We start from the raw sequence: 18,640 nt of genomic DNA, 5'->3' as shown, positions 1-18,640 counted from the left end.
CCCCCCCCCCCCCCCCCCCCCTTAAATCATGTTAACATGGATAGGATACTAAATACATTTGCACACATCTTGTGTCCATATATTTCTGCCACAACGTGCGAGTCATGGTAAGATATCTGGATTAAGAGGTTGCTTTTTCTTTGCAGAGAATGAAAGAAAGAAAGGCCAAATGAATGGGCTGTGATTTTAGTTTTTTTAAGCAGAGGTTGAGTTCAATCATTTGTACGGCCCTCAGAGGATGTTGTAAAAATTGAAAGGAAAAAGGTTCTCCACCCCTGCTGTAAATAATAATAAAAACCCTTGATTTATAACTTTACATCTCTGTCTCCTATTGATCTGAGTATATTATAAAGAATAGCCAGTTAATTGAAGCATTATTATTATTATTATTATTATTATTATTATTATTATTATTATTATTATTATTATTATTATATCAGATGGTATATTATGCAGTTTTTTTTCTGCTTCGAATAGTTCTCTCTTTTTTCACCATACGTGTGTTTGAATCACTGTTTAAAGTAATGACCGGGCAATCATAACCCAACCACTGACTGACGAGGCGGGACCTGAATGGCTAAAATGCTACTATTTCCAGGTTAAGACTCATTCCTGCATCTATACAGCCATGGTATGCGTCTGTTAGTAGTTTGTTTTTGGATTGCATTCAAAGTGATAGAAATTACAAAACAAGCCTCGTCCATTTTTTTTTTTTTTCCGCTGGGCGCGCAGAGTTTTCGAAAGCCCTGGGGATCTGCAAACTTTGTGTTGCTCACGTTACACAATTCCACCAGCCCATTGTAACTGAGTTTTTTTTCCATCTGAAACTTCTAGCTGGATGAGCTGTCTGATGAGCTGCAGAGTGTGCGTGCTGAGAAAGAGACTCTCCTGTCTGAGCAGAGTGGTGCTGCTCAGAGTTCTGCAGAGGAGATGGAGAAGCTGCTCTCTGCAGTCACATCTCTCACTGCAGAGAGAGACCAGCTCCAGGGAGACCTTCAGGAAAATGTAGACATGGTGAGTGACTACTTTGCTGTTTGATAATAGTCTGTTTCTTTGGTGTTTGCTTGGTGTGTAGAAGCCTTTACTTGTATATATTGGAAAATGTGCACAATTACCACAAGTTGCCTTAATTATCATGAATTACCATTATGGCTTGAGCGATTTGGACAGTTTTGGACTGGCTTTGGGGGTTATTGAGGATGTCTAATCCATTTCTGACATTTTCATGGCAGTTTTAACCAGAAAGAAGCCATGTTGTTGCTTCTGGCGGGCTGATTTTGATGAATTTTGGTTCAATTTTGTAGTTTTAGGGTACTCTAGATTGGACAGATCGCTAATCTATTCGAATTAGTAAAAATCTGCCCAGAGATTGCAAATATAGCCCCTTTCTGGTTAAAACTGCCATTCTTGATCCTGAAAATGTCAGATATGCATTCCGCATTCTCAATAACCCCCAAAACTATCCTGATCGGCGAGAGCCATTTTGATCAACTATTGTCTGCATAGGATTTATTGCTAATTGTTGCTGATTAACGCAACCTTTGCTAATTGTGCAAATTGCCCAACATATGCAAGTGAGCACTCGGCAGTTTCTATGTGCTGTGGACATGTGCTATACATTTCTAAGGGAAAACTTTGGGGGAACATTTGCGGGTTCACAGTGCTTGCAACTAGACTATATTGTTAGAAAAACAACATAGATTTGTTAATTTTCTCATTAATTTCTCATTTATAATGTTGACCAATTAACAGTCTCGTCCTTTTTAAAAGCCCGTTACACAAATGAGATATTTGTATATGTTTAAAAATATTCTCTGTGCCAATTTGTTCACAAATTGAAGTTAAGCTTCCATGTTGCCAGCCTTTTTAAATTCACAACCCTTGCTCTAAGTCACCTCTTCTCCAGCTTTATTTTCCTGGCTATAAAAGTTTCCTTTGGTCAAAATTATTCCTTGTTTGTTTATTTACAATATTGTCTCTTATTTGTAGGCTGCTGAGACACACATTATTCTACAGTCTCTTCAAGACGAGATGCAGCAGCAGAGGACCAAGCACTCAGATCTGGTGAAACCCTACGAGCAGAAGGAGTCTGATTTAGGGGAAAATGTGAGTGACGTGTCTGATCTGCAGTCTTTCTAAAGCAGTCCTTCTTTGTCAGTGTTCTTACTGTCAGTTTGAAATCTTACCAACAGATGCCGAGTCTGTCACAGGAACTTGAGAGTGTGCGTGCTGAGAAAGATACTCTCCTGTTTGAGCAGAGTGCTGCTGCTCAGAGTTCTGCAGAGGAGATGGAGAAGCTTATCTCTGCAGTCACATTTCTCACTGCAGAGAGAGACCAGCTCCAGGGAGACCTTCGTGAAAATGTAGACATGGTGAGTGACTACATTGCTGTTTGATAATAGTCTGTTTGCGAGCTCCAAGAGTCCTATTATGAACCCGGAAATGTTGAGTACCCCAAAGTTTTATGTTAAAAAGATGAGAGAGGCCTGTAATTTTCATCCTAGGTATACCTCAACTATGACAGACAAAATGAGAAAAAAAAATCGAGAAAATCAGAATTTATTTGCAAATTATGGTGGAAAGTAAGTATTTTGTGAATAACAAAAGTTCATCTCAATACTTTGTTATATACCCTTTGTTGGCAATGACAGAGGTCAAATGTTTTCTGTAAGTCTTCACAAGGTTTTCACACACTGTTGCCGGTATTTTGGCCCATTCCTCCATGCAGATCTCCTCTAGAGCAGTGATGTTTTGGGGCTGTCGCTGGGCAACACGGATTTTCAACTCCCTCCAAAGATTTTCTATGGGGTTGAGATCTTGAGACTGGCTAGGCCACTCCAGGACCTTGAAATGCTTCTTACGAAGCCACTCCTTCGTTGCCCGGGCGGTGTGTTTGGGATCATTGTCATGCTAAAAGACCCAGCAGCGTTTCATCTTCAATGCCCTTTCTGATGGAAGGAGGTTGTCACTCAAAATCTCACGATACATGGCCCCATTCATTCTTTCCTTTACACGGATCAGTCGTCCTGGTCCCTTTGCAGAAAAACAGCCCCAAAGCATGATGTTTCCACCCCCATGTTTCACAGTAGGTATGGTGTTCTTTGGATGCAACTCAGCATTCTTTCTCCTCCAAACACATCTAGCTGAGTTTTTACCAAAAAGTTCTATTTTGGTTTCATCTGACCATATGACATTCTCCCAATCCTCTTCTGGATCATCTAAATGCTCTAGCAAACTTCCGACGGGCCTGGACATGTACTGGCTTAAGCAGGATTTGAGTCCCTGGCGGCGTAATGTGTTACTGATGGTAGCCTTTGTTACTTTGGTCCCAGCTCTCTGCAGGTCATTGACTAGGTCCCCCCGTGTGGTTCTGGGATTTTTGCTCAGCGTTCTTGTGATCATTTTGACCCCACGGGGTGAGATCTTGCGCGGAGCCCCAGATCGAGGGAGATTATCAGTGGTCTTGTATGTCTTCCATTTTCTAATAATTGTTCCCACGGTTGATTTCTTCACACCAAGCTGCTTACCTATTGCAGATTCAGTCTTCCCAGCCTGGTGCAGGTCTACAATTTAGTTTCTGGTGTCCTTTGACAGCTCTTTGGTCTTGGCCATAGTGGAGTTTGGAGTGTGACTGTTTGAGGTTGTGGACAGGTGTCTTTTATACTGATAACGGGTTCAAACAGGTGCCATTAATACAGTTAACAAGTGGAGGACAGAGGAGGCTAAAGGCAACATTTAAATACATTTTGTCTTTATTAACACAATAAAAATAAATGAGATTACCAATTAGTCCAGGCCTATGTGAACAGATCAGTTGTTCAAGAATAAAAAATATAAAAACAGCACCACTTGGCTGTCATTAATGTGCAAAGATCTTTTTTAAATCAAACTGAAAAAAAATTCTCTTGTAGGCCATCCCTGAAAAAAACTTGTAAAATGAAATACAGCAAATAATATCGGGCAGATCAGGTAGTCACAGGCAATGTGGCTGAGTTTTGTGCGCGTTCGAGAAGGGTCTAGCTGCGGCCGCGGACAGTACACAACACTACACGGGTTATGGCTAGAAAGGATCCGTGTAGTGTAAATATGACGTCACGTTCTCGTTGTAACTCTCGTTGTAATCGGAGCGGCTCGGAAACACATCTACAGCAGTAACATGATGCAACATACACATTAATGCAACAGCAATATTAATAGAGAAACATCAGACATAATAGTGAAACACTGAAAGGGAACATTTTATTGCACCAGGAGCTATCTTGGGACTTTTACTGCGACAACGTTGACTTGCCTGTGAATAAAAAATAAACCATAGTGTTGGTGATCTACAGTGTTGTCATTCTTCTTTGAACAGCAAGACCACCAACACCCTATTTCAACAATCACACTCCCTGTAATTGACATAATTAATAGATAGTTTAGCTTCTCACCATCATTTGCTGTGGCCCACTGATGTTAACGATCGTAACTGAAAGGCTGCCTTCCAAACGTAAACATTCAGCCACGTGACATTCAGCCAAATTCTCGCGAGAGTTTTACACAAGACGGATCCTTTCTAGCCATAACCGCAGCTAGACAATATTGGCACGTTCTGAAAAGTGAGAGAGTAAGCTACTACGGAGTCCCGTAAAGCAAAACAAATCTGCGGAGTCTAGAAATCGCTATTTTTCGGTTCAGCCATTTCACAAACCGTAGGAAAGTAAAAATTAATCGTTAAAACCGAAAAAATCGCTCAGCCCTAGTTGTAATACATTTATTTATTTTCTTCCCAGAGTGTACCAGAATGCGCAGTTTGTTAGTATTTCTAAAAATCTCCTGGGGGAGAATCCCCCCAGACCCCCCTTCTGGGGATGGGTTTTCAGCATGTGTGCCTTTTTTTTTTATACAGTTCAGCTTTGATTCCATCAACTCATAAACCTTTTTTAAAAGCATACTTTAGTTCTGTGAAGGGATATATGCACTGTACTTCACTTTAATTAATATTGTATGCTGAAAAGCGTATATTACAGCACGATTTTTTGTTGAATATTTGATTGCTTAAAAATGTTGGGTCGCGATTTATTGACCAAGTAAAAAGTGGGTCCCGAGGCCTGACCAGTTGAGAACCACTGGACTAGAGTGCTGACGGAGAGCATCGGAACGCCGCTCCAGCTCTTCAAATATTGCAGTACCCATAAGGGGTCGTACACATGCCGCAGTGTTTGCGTGGCTGTGTCTTTAGTTGTAAGCACAGTGGCGATCTGTTGTTATTAGCATCTGGTTAGCTAGCTATGCTAACAAATTTAAAGAGCTTTTCTACAACCAGGTGAAAGAGAGCTCTCTCCTGAGAGGCTCAAATAATCTCAGCTCAGTGAGGTTAAGGCACAGCTTGATATGATCATTATAGTTATTAATGAGACATTAGAGACTAAATGAAAAACAGGTATAAAATACTATATGACAGTAACAAAAAAGTTGTTAAAAATAAAAAGAATAGTTTAAAAGGGGAGTGATTTGTAAAATATCCAAAAAGAAGAATCTGCTTACAGTTCTGTTTCAAAAGGGTGTTGAGATGTATCCATAGATCTCCTAATGTTGCTCTCAAAGTGCACCAGATTGATGTGTTTAACTTCAATATCTAAAAAAAAAATCAGAGTCTCAGTTATCAACACACACGGAAGTCGAGGAGAAAGAGAAACACAGCGCACCAAAAAATACCTACAAATCAAACGTTTGGCAACACTTCGGATTTTTCAAGAAAGACGGTCAACTTCAAAAATCGCTCGCAAATTGTTAACGATGCGGTGCCGCTTTAAAGTACACAAGTAGTACGAGGAACTTAGCGACGCATATAAAGAGGCGATATGGGGTCTGCGGCTGAAAAGACAAACCTGAAAGCTTGACATTAAGGATTTTGGGAGATGTCCCTGTCGGCCATCTAAGCTAATTTACAGATGGCCCTTAGCCCAATAGAGATTACCCTGAAAAATGCGCGCGGACAAAATTGCACGAATGTTTTGAGGGGCCTCCCCCTAGAAAATTTAGATTTTTGCAGGTTTTACTGTAGATGCTGTCTGGTGCATTAGACTGAATTATAAGATGAACCACCACAATATTATATTGCACAATTTCATGAGTGAAGTCTAAACTGGCGGGAGAGAGAGATCAGCTGCTGCCGACGAGTCGACACGCAGCTCCGCATGATCACATGCAGCAGTGAGCGGACAAAACACACACTTCAGGTTAGAATATCACACGTAGCTATTTTAATTACCTCTCAAACTACCTAAACTAGTTATAGATATGTTTAGTTTTGCTGTCGGGTCACTCATTACTGGATCCGCGAGCTGCATGATACTAGCATAATAGATTGCCCGATCGGGCAACCAGCAGGTGAGGCTTCATTGTCCGAGCTAAATACTAGATGGCCCCGGGCCATCGGGCTGTCCTTAATGTCGAGCCCTGGTTAAGCACATCAGGCTGGCAGCTGTATGGGCATTGCACTATGTTGTTATTTGCACATTGTTAATCATGGGCAATGCATCCTTAAATTGTTTAACTATGAGGTTTTATACAATTATACTCTGGAGAGTTTTTAAGGTAAAAAAGGTAAAAAAAATAAAATAAACAGCATGATGGGATGCACAGTACTAGTTTCAAATGTATCGTATCGTATCGTGGCAACGTATTGAGATGCGCATGCATCGGCCTCAGTGATGGACATGCACATCCCTAGTGCACATGCATGCATGTCATGGTAAAATATCTGGATTAAGAGATTGCTTTTTCTTTGCACAGCATGAAAGAAAGGCCAAATAAATGGGCTGTGATTTTAGTTTTTTTAAAGCAGAGGTTGAGTTCAATCATTTGTACGGCCCTCGGAGGATGTTGTAAACATTGAAAGGAAAAAGGTTCCCCTCCCCTGCTGTAAATAATAATAAAAACTCTTGATTTATAACTTAACATCTCTGTCTCCTATTGATCTGGCTATTATAAAGAATAGCCAGTTAATTGAAGCATTATAGCAAAGGCCTTTGTCAGATTGTATATTATGCGGTTTTTTTTCTGCTTCGAATATTTCTCACTTTTTTCACCATACCTGTGTTTGCATCACTGTAATTAAGACACAGTCATTGCAGTATATTTTCCAAATACAATATCCTCAACTTTGAAATTCTCTTTCTGCTCTCAAAAATCCGATCGGTATTTAAGAGCATATGGAATATCTCTTCACCACTTTTGAGAAGCTTTTTCCACCTCCGCTCTGAACAAATGGGTAAAACCTCATGATCTGCCCTGAATGCAGATTCAAACCCCCCCACCCCATTTAATTTGTCCATAATTCTTTGGTTTGATGCATCGATCAATCTTGAAGCTTTCTATCTGCTTTAATCCCATGAGCCATCTTTGCATTCTGTCCCCCCCCCCACCCGACTGAGGCGCACTGCCTTTGCACAATCTGTTTCTCTTTTACTGTCATCAAACATTGCAATCTGCTTCCAGATGATCTTAAAACCTGCGCAGATTGTTGTATATTTTATGCATAAAGATATGTAATAATAATTTCAGTCCAGATTTTAAAATACATTTATTCACTCAGCTGTGTTGGGACTTTCTTTTTGTAAAATGGTTTAGCCCAGTGATTCTCAAACTTGTTCTCTCATTCCCCATTTTGAATAGATGGGACTTTTCAAGCCCCACCTATTCGTCATCGCTCCAATAAAATGGAAGGCCAAGCTTAAAATGGTCAAATGTATCGTTCTATAGCAGGGACCCACACTTTGAGAAACGCTGGTGTAGCCCAAACATAAATAATTTTTTTCCCAAACAGATGATTGAGAATCAGGAGGAGCTGAGGACAGCACTGGAGAAGAACCGCCAACAGAGGGAGACGATCAAACAGCTGGAGAATGCACAGACATCCCAACAGGAAGCTCCTCCCAACGAGACCAGTGCACAGACAGAGGAGCTGCAAATACTTGTAAGACTTCCTTAATGCTTCTGGAATATTCTTTTTTTTTACTAAATGACATTTTGTAGGATACTCTGACAACAACTCTGTGCTTACTTCAGCTTTAAAGTATTCATTGTAAAATCTAAACATACTATTACTGACACCAATATGATTCTTAATTTGATCCTTACTTCATCAGAATCATGTTTTTTCTACAAACTCCTTCAACCCCACCTTTTTTGTTATCTTAAAGCATGTTTTTAAAAGTCTCAACAGAGGAGTTACCTCAGGTTTACTACAAGGCTTCGATGGACATCAGAAAATCATGTTACATTTAATAAAACTGGACTTTATATTTACTAATTATCACTTCTTCAGGAACAAGAAATGGCAGGCTGTAAGTAACTTTGTACAAAATAGACCTTCACTTGAACACTTGTGATGGTAATCTCTTTCAGATGATGGAGAACCAGGAAGAGCTGAGGGTGTCTCAGGAGAAGGTGGGAGTTCTCCAAGATGAGATCAGCGCACTGAGGAGTCAGAAGGCAGAGCTGGAAAGCAGAGTGAGTGATGCAGAGATTACCCTCCAGCTGCAGGAGCTGCACAATCAGGCAAGACTACACTCTTTTGAATCAATCCAGTGAATTTAGACACAATCTTAAGTGAGGCATAATGTGCAGTGAGGCGGTCATTATTGGAATAAGAACACCCAACCGCTTCACGTAGGGTTCCATGATCAACCTGAATCCAATAATGACCACCTCACTGCTCATTATCCCGCTTATTACACGCCCATATACTAAAGAAACAAACAACTTTACCCCGAAAACGTATTAAAGGTGTCCTATCATGCAAAATGCACTTTTTGATGTCTTTAAAGGTCCTTACTGACAAAGCCGATTTTCGGCGTCTGTGAGCGTCGTGTCGACCTATTCAGATTGGTGTGTCTTGGTGTGTACTGCACCGTCGAATCGGGAGGCCGTCGGCCAGTGAAATCACTCTGATTGGCTCTTCAGCTTAGCGAATCAGTGCATGAGAAGCGAAACGGAAGAACATCTAACTGACCCAAACAAACTATTAACCTGTTAAGCCCGAGAGACCCCGGTACCGGGGAACTGCCGTAACATCTTGCAGGAAACAGTGTCTGAGGGCATGTTAATTTAATAAACTATGAATGTTTTATATCCATGTAACGGGAAGAAACTCATCTAACTGATCATTTAAAAAAAAAATCTTTAAAAAAACCACAATGCTAACGCTGAGCCTCTGAATTAGCAACGAGCTAAAAATACTAACAAATGACTGCACCGACATTCACTCACAAAACCTTATTATTTATCTTTGCTGCACACCCAACCCATCGTTTCACATCAACAGAATCGAAGGGTACCCTTCATTATCACTCAATTATACGAACTCTCGGAGATAATAACAAGAACAGACATCAAAACATGTGGCGCTAGGTAGCTGAAAACGCTAACATGGCTCACCTGTGTCGTAGTCTGGTCAAAAGTGGTCTTCAATGGCATTAAACAATAAAAACGTTGCTGAAGTTAATCCAATGTGTCTGTGTCCCTTTGAGATGATTTCTGATAATCCATAAGCAATAAACCTGCGTTTCCGTTTCTAGAAGTCAGACCTAGAGACAGCTTCACTCTCATGCCAAACTGCATGCGCGAAGCCCACACCTTTTTGTTTTACCATGTGTCTGAGTGAGGAGATTCCCCTTCGATTCTATTGGCTCTAACGGTAAAACCCCCATTTCCACCCAAATCACCTCAGAAGTGGAGTTTTTTTTGCTAAACCTCTCTAAAAAGGTCAAATGTCACTTGTTTTGCATCAATCTTGACACAGGGTACTCATATGTTGTACTTTGGATTCCTAAAGCTTTTAGTCTACCTTACCATCACCCAAGGATAGTTTTCGCTATAAGTAAAAAATAATTTTTGGACGGATACTATAATTTACAGTTTTTTTTTACTATGTTCCATCTGAATTTTCTTTAAAATAAAAAAACATCTATGGTATATTGATTCTGACTTTTCTACATCCAACTCACAGGTTTATCATTACTTTGACAAAAAAGATTAATAATGTAACCCTTTTAGAAGGGAAGATATGGTCATTTGTTCTGGGAATGTCATTTTCGAGCCTGAGACCTGAAAAACAGGCTCAGGGCTAAACAGGTTAAGAAGGCAAATCTGAGATTTCATTTAACTCCAGCTTTCGACACAGGTCTCGCTGTAGAGTGAAAATGGAACGCACACGCTATTTGTTGTTTGTTTATATCACGTAGTCTGTTCTTCTTCTCTGTCTTCCGGTTGTTGCCTCTTTTGAATGACAAATACACACTACCACCGCCTGCTGGTAAGGAGAGTTATTGCCACTCACGCATGCGCAGTTCGTACATGCAACTTGGCCATCAGCTGAAGTCTTTGCGGTGTGTTCCAGTGCGACACATGGCCAAGACGCAGGTGACGTTCCGTCGGGACGTGTTCTTTGGTGTCAGTTTGGTGTGTAAGGACATTTATACGTAAATATGTGTCCCCGGTGTGTAAGCAGGGTGTCCGCGGGGTCTTAAAAAGTATTAAAAGTTGATAAATCAATTTAGCGAAAATTAAGGCTATTAAAAAGTATTAAACAGCATTTTCCAAGGTATTAAGAAGGTCCACAGCAACGACAACATGAAAGATCCTTTAATTTACTGAAACAACATGTCGGGATACCCCCTCAAGGCGGCCCCATGCACAGCGTGCCGTAAAATGCTGCTTCTTATTTTAAGTTTCGTTGCCTTGCTCCGCTCTGTCTGGGGGGGGGGGGGGGCACTAAACGACTACGGTAACGATAACTGGTCCCAAGTTGGGTAGACCGGCATACGCAACGCACTGGGGGTCCAACGGCTCCGTGTGTAAGCCCTATATGATCATTTGCTGATAACGATAAAATAGCCCCGCCTCCCTCTCCCCACGTCTCCTGCTGCTGCTGGGCTGTCAGAAGAGGGGGAGGAAAAGAGAGGCAGTCAAAGAATAGCAAAGAAGACCTCTGATCGGCACTTTTCTAATTTTGTACGGAAGATTTCAACTTTAACGGACATGTTGACCGGCGGAACATTTTTTTAACGGAAACTCTGCCGCACGGTCCCCTCGTTCCTTGGAAGAGGCGGAGAGGTGGGTGTTTTTCATCTGCTGGTGGACTACCTGAGAGATATACAGCAGGAGAACACGCCGTCCACCGCGGAGAATAAACAGAAGGGCAACCATGCTCCGGGGTCTTCTTCGCTGCTTTCGGTGTATTTTGTGGCGGCACCAGCGCCACTTATAGGCCTGGCATATGTACTACAGCGTTTCCAGCATTTCCAGCGGTCTAGTGTGAACGGACACGTTAATGAATCGAATGAGTGTGAACGGAAGACTTTTTTGCCTATGCGTTTTACCAATAGGTTTTACCGTATGCGTCCTCGTGGGGCCGGGGTCTAAGCCAAACTATATCCGGTCACAGAGATCTGCTATTTTAAAGTAAAGTCAACACATATCGACCCTAAATATAGTCTATATTAAGAACGAGAAAAGTCTTAGCATATATATCGTTTTTTGTAAACATATGACAAATGTGTGAGGGTGATGACGTCAGAGCATCGTCCTATGTGCCAGGGCTTAGCCCCGGACAGCCCCAGCCCAATTTAATCCCTGGGTATTTGTGAGGGAGCTCCTATATGGCATTACCCCGCTGAAGCTCACCAAGTTTAATATATTTCAAAGTTTTGTCAATTGTTTTGTTTATTGGTCAAATACTGGTTTCTAATGGTTTCTGAGGAGCTTTACTGGAATGAAAGAGCACAGAGTCTACAGAAGCAAAAAAGCAGTTTTTGCATTAAACCTGACCTTCACAGAGAGGTTGAAGTTCATGTGGAAAGGAGACTATAGTCTGTCTGCACTCTGTTTAGTTGTGCTATCTTACAATCAATATAGTGAATGTGAGGTAAAGTGTGTTGCCAATATAACCGGTTAGAACTCGAAGTTGCGATGAGGTCTTAAAATGTATGGAAAGTAGGGCTGTGCAATTTAATCGATCCTGCGATATATATCGATATTTTGTTTCCCGAGAAAGTATCGATATTTCAGCCGCGGGTATCGATACATTAACTCCCATTCAAATCCCCCGTGTTCCGCCTGGCACTCTGCTCGCAGCCCATTCCCCCCCGTTCGCTTTGCATGAAGAGCGATTAGGTCAGCCAGCCGAGCCGCTAGTGTCGCTGTAGAGCATTTCTAGATACACAGACGCCGGTGTCTTCTTCTCGCATTGAGTGCGAAGCGGTTCAGGAGAATGACGGCAAACATTAACCACACTGGAGAGGGTCTTCTCTACCGCCGGAGATATCGGCCCAATCCCAAACCACTCCCTCGACAGAGTGAACTCCGTCTGTAGCCACACTCGCAGCTCAACGAGGCTCCCTCCTGTCAGATGGAGGGAGTAAATACAGCAGCAAGCTTTGGGACGGCCTCCCCTCTCTCCGGCAGAAACAGGAAATGCCGTAACTGTATGTAACAACGGTTTCAAATCAGCATCTCTTAGACAAAAAGTTTAAATTAATAACTCAAATAAAACTCCTAACATCTTTCATTGTGTTTCAAAGCTCTTTTAGTTTTAAACCTGATGTTTATAAGCTTCTTTGTTTTTGCAACGGTCTGTAAATATACACAACTTTATAATAAAATGCACACATTTACCTTTTTCTAGACTAAACACAGGTATGATCCTAAGTTAAAACATATGAGGTTATCATGAGGTTGTTAACATCGCAGTTTATCAGTGGATGTTTGCTGGAACTACTTGTTAACAGCTTGACAGCAGCGGACACACACAGGTCAGTTCCGGTCAGGTAGAGACCGGTCTCAAGTCAGCACCGCTGCAGACTCGCTGTTTGAGGGCTTGATAGCCCACTCCCCCTCCACACCGCTCCACACTCGTAGGCGGACCCTCTGCGTGAACGCGAAAACGGAGGGGTAGGGTGTGGTTTAGGAATGGGCCATCGTCACTGCTCAGAGAAGTGCACTTCTCCCAGACCACGTTGATCAGATTATATTCCTGAACAAAAATCTGAAGAGAACGTAGATGCAGTTATGTAGAGAGGAGCCTTTCTGCTTAGTGTTTTTGGCTTAAATGTTACTCCTTTGGACTTGAATTATTGGCAGGTACATTTTACATTAAATGTTGTTCTTAGTGACTTGAATTATTGGCTACCTCATATTCTGTGTTTCAGCTAAAAATGCTGTAAAAGAATCTGTTCAGAACAGGCCACCTGCTGCACCTTTTAATTCTCCATTGTCCATTGTGATACTGCACTTTATGTACTTACGTTTCAAAGGCTTTTAAGCTACAGTTGGCACTGTTTCAATAAATGAAACAAATTTTCTCACCACATCTTTTGAGTCATTTTCTCCAGCATTTGCAAGCTGTAGACTCTCTGTCCAGTCAGAGCCATATATTGTATAATTGATGCTTTCAGTTTTCAGTTGAATTAATTCAATCCAAGTCAATGATGTCACCAAAATCACACTGTCCCTTTAAAATCTTTCAGAAAATTATGTAAGTGTATCGAATTATATCAAATCGTATCGTTGGCTGAATATCGTGATATATATATCGTATCGTGAGCTCAATATCGTGTATCGTATCGTATTGTGAGATTAGTGTATAGCTACAGCCCTAATGGAAAGGGTCTTAAAAAAGGTCTTAAAAGGTATTAAATTTGACTTCAGGATTCCTGCATATACCCTGGTAAGGGAACTCACAAGTGCGTCCGATATGACATAATATCGGAAATGTGGGCGGGCTTTACACCCATGGCCCTATCAGAAACGTCACCACCAGAGAATCAGCCATTCTCCTACAGGGCTGAAATAGAGGGATATGAGGGATGTCTAAAAGGTATGGTATTTTGAGGAAAACACTTTATGTTTTTTATACATCTGATACCCATAATATATGCCTAGAAATAGCATGATATGAGATCGATTGACTTGAAAATTATCTTATTGCTTCCGGTAAGAACAAAAAAAAACTCTGTTCCATGGCGCACCAACAGTTGGAAATGCGGCAACAACAACCTCATTTAAAATGAACAGCAGCACTGCTTGAGGTTTCCGTAACTGTCCAAGTCTGTTCACAGTCCTGAAACACTGCCAGAGCCATTACCATGTTCCTGTTAGTGTTTACTGTCTGTCTTCTTCTGTTGATTTCTCTGACTTTTAACCTCTTTCCTTCTCTCCCTTGATCCTCCTTACCAATGGCAGGGTTTCCAACACATAGACTATACTTGGGCGGGCCGCCCAGGTATATTAACGGCCACCCAAGTATATTTCGCGACCCATTTAAAAATAATAATAATAATAATTTTTTATAATATATATTTTTTTATTAATAATAATATATATATATTTTTTAATTCCTCCGTGACCACGACGCCATTTGCGATCGATTAACTTGTGGACAATGATCCCTCGCTCTACGCCTCCTGTACCCAGTCCCGGACTGGCCATCGGGAAGACCGGGGGGTTTCCCGATGGCCTGGCCTGTTAAGTGGCCTGCCTCACACAGGGTGACATGGCCACTGTCATACAGATCATAAATCAAAGCCCTTGATTGGTCTCTGTGTGTCATTCAAGCTCGGGATAACCTCAGCTCAGGTGAGGTAAAGGACTTTCTGATGTTTAGATAGTTAACTTAGTCCAAGTTCTAAGTGAGTCTCAAACAGTCTGGTCACCATTTATGTAAACACATATTTCCATTTGAGAGGGTAGTGATTAATAAAATATGCATGAATAAATAAAAAAAAAGTTAACTAGGTGAAAAAAGGTAAGATACACTTTTAAAACTTGTTGAGAGCTAAAACTAGTCTTTGCTGCTGCCTCAAAGATGATAATTGAAATGTATACAGTTCTGTTTAATATAGGTGTTTCCATAGATCTAGTCTCTTTCCCCCTCAAAATGCACCAGATTGATGCATTTAACTCCAAAAAATAAAAATAAATCTTACCGGGGGAGCATGCCCCCAGACCCCCCTAGAGGATTTGAGGTCGACCCCAACTTAAAATCACATTGATAGCTTCCTAAATACATTTATAAATGCATTTATTTTTTAAAATAGTAACCCATTTCCATATGTTTATAAACTATAGGGCTATCACTATGGGCCCTGCCTGTACCTGTTCGCTCTGCCAACGTGTGAAGGGTCTGCTAACAAGCGACCAACAGAAAGGTTAATGTTAAAGCACGTCACCTCAACCCCCCAAGTATATTTCAGATCTGTGGGAAACACTGAATGGTCATGTAATGCTTAGGAGTTGAGTCTTAATAACCTCTATAGTGTCATAATCAACCATTCTTAATCTAGTATTCAACTACGCCGTGAAATAAGGATAACCATCTGAACTGAATGATGATTTTCTTTGTTTTCACATCACTGTTTATTTGAAATAACAATTAGGACTATATTTTAACTTTACAGATTCAGACACTGTCTGAGGAGCTTGAGAGTGTGCGAGCAGAGAGAGACGCTCTGATGTCTGAGAGGACGCCCGACACTCACAGTAAGGAGATGGAGACGCTGCAGAGCAGAGTGACGTCTCTCAGTGAGGACAGACACCAGCTGCAGGAGACCCTGGAGGGACTGAGGCAGGAGAAGCAGCAGCTCAGAGAGCAGCTGGAGGACAGGATAGAGATGGTTAGTTAAAATGGGTTCTTCTAAAGAAAGAAGTATTAGTTTGACTGATTATTTGATATCTTTTTAGAAAGGGGGGGAAAAGAAACTAACAGGTTTTTTTTTGTGCAGGTTGCCCAAGCCCAATGTGAGTTTAACCAGCCAGAAATACTGACCTCAGAACTGCATGTTGAGCAAGTAACCAACCTTCAGAAAGAGGTAAAAGAATAATACTGAAGTCTTCTGATGTTGGCTTGGGTCTCTTCATGGTGTTTTTTTTATAATAAGGAATAATATTAATAAACGCCATTTGCATCTTTAAAATCCCTGTTTCAATATTCAAAATACTGAATGTGCCAATTTTCCTCCTCAGATAAAGCAACTGCAGGATACTTTACAGATTTTCAATGAGCAGAAGAGCCTGCTCGAAGTCGACCTGCAGCGTAATATGGAAAAGGTGAGGGGGAGTGGTCCGTGTCTGAGATCTGACACTTTGTGGTTTAAGTGTTTGTGTGTTACAGAGCGTTTGCTCACATTTGTATACATGTTCCTATTCTATGGATGATTGGGAAATATTTGATTATTTATTTTCCTGTTTTTAGGCTTCAGAGACTGAGAGCCTTCTACATTCACTTGAACAACAACTTGAAGAGCACAATCAGAGAAACATCGTCCTGGAAACACTAAGCCTAGAGCAGCAAGCTCAGCTACAACAACAGGTTTGTTGCTTTCAATATTTTTCACTTAAAGTGGACCTATCATGCTATATTTGAAACATATATTGTAGGGCCATACCTATACAAAACATGTCTGGTATTTTGAGAAAAAAAACGTCACAAACAGATCACCCATTGTAGCCATGCCTCATACTGCTCAAACCCCTCTTTTGCAGCCCTGTTAGAGAAACACAGATCTTGGGTCCTTAGCTTGAAAAAAATAAATAAGAGGAGGCGGAGCAAATGCCTGATCATAATTCTACCGGAGATAAAGTTACATTCTGCTGTGATAAAACACCATCCTGTTCTAAACCACATCAAGATTATTTCTGAAACAGTATGGAGCTCAAATGCTTTTTCTCGTGCGGGTTTATCACAAGGTGAGTTCTTTTTTTTTTATTTCCTGCTTTTTAAACATGTGATCTCCAGTACAGGCTAGCTCTGAGTGTTAGCAAGGCTTGCTAATGTAAACAAAGACGTCCAAAACACGTCAGGCATTGTTTCTGATGGCAACTTTCTGTGGGTCCGCTGCCGAGTTGACGTCAGTTTGGATGGAATCTTTACCCGCTCGTTGTACACCCGTTTTTAAAAGATTTGGGTACGGAGGAAAAGAGAGGGTTTTATTTTCTGACGCTACGTGAGTTCCCCGACGCACCGGGGAAACATATTTATGTATAAAAGACATCACAAAGTGCATTTTGCATGATAGGTCCCCTTTAAGCTATATGTTTAGTTTCCCTTTTCAGAAGTATGTTGCTTTATATATAAACTGTTCTCTTATGTTCAGGTTGAAGAAACTCTGCGCAGTCTTCATTCTCTTCAAGAGGAGCTCCAAGAGCAGAAGCAACATAGCTCTGAGCACCTGAAGCTCTGTGAGCAGAAGGAATCTGAGTTGGATCAACAGGTGAGATGACATTTTAATAAAGAACATGTCTTCAAACTGATCCTCTATTGTACATGTTCTGATAAGAAGTTTGAAATCACCCCGTGTCAAACAGATCAAGGATCTGAAGGAGCAGCTTGAGAGTGTCCGTGCAGAAAGAGATGCGCCGTTTGTGAAGGAGACCAGCGGTCAGAGCTCCACAGAGGAGATGGAGAAGCTGCAGAGCAGAGTGACGTCTCTGAGTGAGGACAGAGACAAGCTGCAGAGCAGAGTGACGTCTCTCAGTGAGGACAGAGACCAGCTGCAGAGCAGAGTGACGTCTCTCAGTGAGGACAGACACCAGCTGCAGAGCAGAGTGACGTCTCTCAGTGAGGACAGACACCAGCTGCAGAGCAGAGTGACGTCTCTCAGTGAGGACAGACACCAGCTGCAGGAGACCCTGGAGGGACTGAGGCAGGAGAAGCAGCAGCAGCTCAGAGACCATCTGGAGGACAGGATGGAGATGGTAAACACAGAGTACTATAGTTTGAGATTCTTGTACTGACCAGTCCCAGTATAATCGGGCCCAGTTTCTTGGGGGAAATTCCTGCTGGGCCCCCGGATTATTTTGTACTCTCCCGAAGTAAAAAGGTAACGTTGGGCTATAAACTACAATACTGTTGCATTTCTTTACATCAGGGGTGGGGAACCTCCGGCCTCCAGGCCATATACGGTCCGCAAGACCATTTGATACGGCGATCGAGGTCATTTATAAACACACGAAAAAATAAAGAGATTAAAGAAATCTAGACGGCAAAATAATTAAACAAGCGAGCTCCTATTTTTCCTGGCCAAGGACAGGTTCCTTGAACACAACACGAGCGTAGCGTGTCATCATGTGGTGTAGTGCTGACAGAGAGCCCCGAAACACCGCTCCGGCACTTCAAAAATTGCAGTACGCATAAGGAGCTGTACACATGCCGCAGCTTTTGCGTGGTTGTGTCTTTAGTTGTAAGCCCAGTGGCGATCTGTTCATCTGTCATATAGGGTTGTACCCGAATATTCGACTATTCGAATATTTGTTCGTTGGCCAACTATTCGGGTTTCAATTTCATTATTCGGATATTTGTGTTTTTATCTTATTTTTAAAAAAAAAAAATTATTTTCTAAATGTATGCTATTAATAAAGGCGAATTACCATATTCTTATACTATATTTATACTTTTGAATTGCACTGTTAAAATGCGGAAATATATACAATCTCAGCCTGTGCTCCTGACATCGCGTTCACTCACAGTCACGAACGGCACGCTTCACCTCGTTTCACCCACAAAATGCCGAAGACTTCAGCTGTGTGGGACCATTTTAAATTGGACGACGGTAAGAAGAATATGTGCCAAATATGCGATAAGAAACTGGCCTTCAACGGT

At 41.5% G+C, this 18,640-nt stretch overlaps 1 protein-coding gene and 1 long non-coding RNA gene across 6 annotated transcripts in view; one reads left to right on the top strand and one right to left on the bottom strand.

Annotated features, from left to right (window-relative positions):
• cenpe (centromere protein E) overlaps nucleotides 1–18,640 on the top strand; it is a 111,196-nt gene that overhangs the window by 44,247 nt on the left and 48,309 nt on the right. For 4 of the 5 annotated variants that reach the window (XM_079646205.1, XM_079646203.1, XM_079646201.1 and 1 more), the window contains exons 24-34: nucleotides 835–1,014; nucleotides 1,990–2,106; nucleotides 2,193–2,372; nucleotides 7,811–7,960; nucleotides 8,392–8,544; nucleotides 15,441–15,656; nucleotides 15,765–15,851; nucleotides 16,006–16,089; nucleotides 16,235–16,351; nucleotides 17,136–17,252; nucleotides 17,347–17,736. In XM_079646205.1, the coding sequence (XP_079502331.1) occupies nucleotides 835–1,014; nucleotides 1,990–2,106; nucleotides 2,193–2,372; nucleotides 7,811–7,960; nucleotides 8,392–8,544; nucleotides 15,441–15,656; nucleotides 15,765–15,851; nucleotides 16,006–16,089; nucleotides 16,235–16,351; nucleotides 17,136–17,252; nucleotides 17,347–17,736 (1,791 nt within the window). The remainder of the gene's footprint in view (nucleotides 1–834; nucleotides 1,015–1,989; nucleotides 2,107–2,192; nucleotides 2,373–7,810; nucleotides 7,961–8,391; nucleotides 8,545–15,440; nucleotides 15,657–15,764; nucleotides 15,852–16,005; nucleotides 16,090–16,234; nucleotides 16,352–17,135; nucleotides 17,253–17,346; nucleotides 17,737–18,640) is intronic. The other variant, XM_079646204.1, reaches the window with a different exon arrangement.
• LOC307016869 overlaps nucleotides 1–18,640 on the bottom strand; it is a 305,672-nt gene that overhangs the window by 280,758 nt on the left and 6,274 nt on the right. The window lies entirely within an intron of this gene.

The sequence above is a fragment of the Notothenia rossii genome (assembly GCF_949606895.1).
Source record: "Notothenia rossii genome assembly, chromosome: 8".
NCBI classification, from domain to species: domain Eukaryota; kingdom Metazoa; phylum Chordata; class Actinopteri; order Perciformes; family Nototheniidae; genus Notothenia; species Notothenia rossii.
This window is presented reverse-complemented; position numbering and strand designations above follow the sequence as displayed.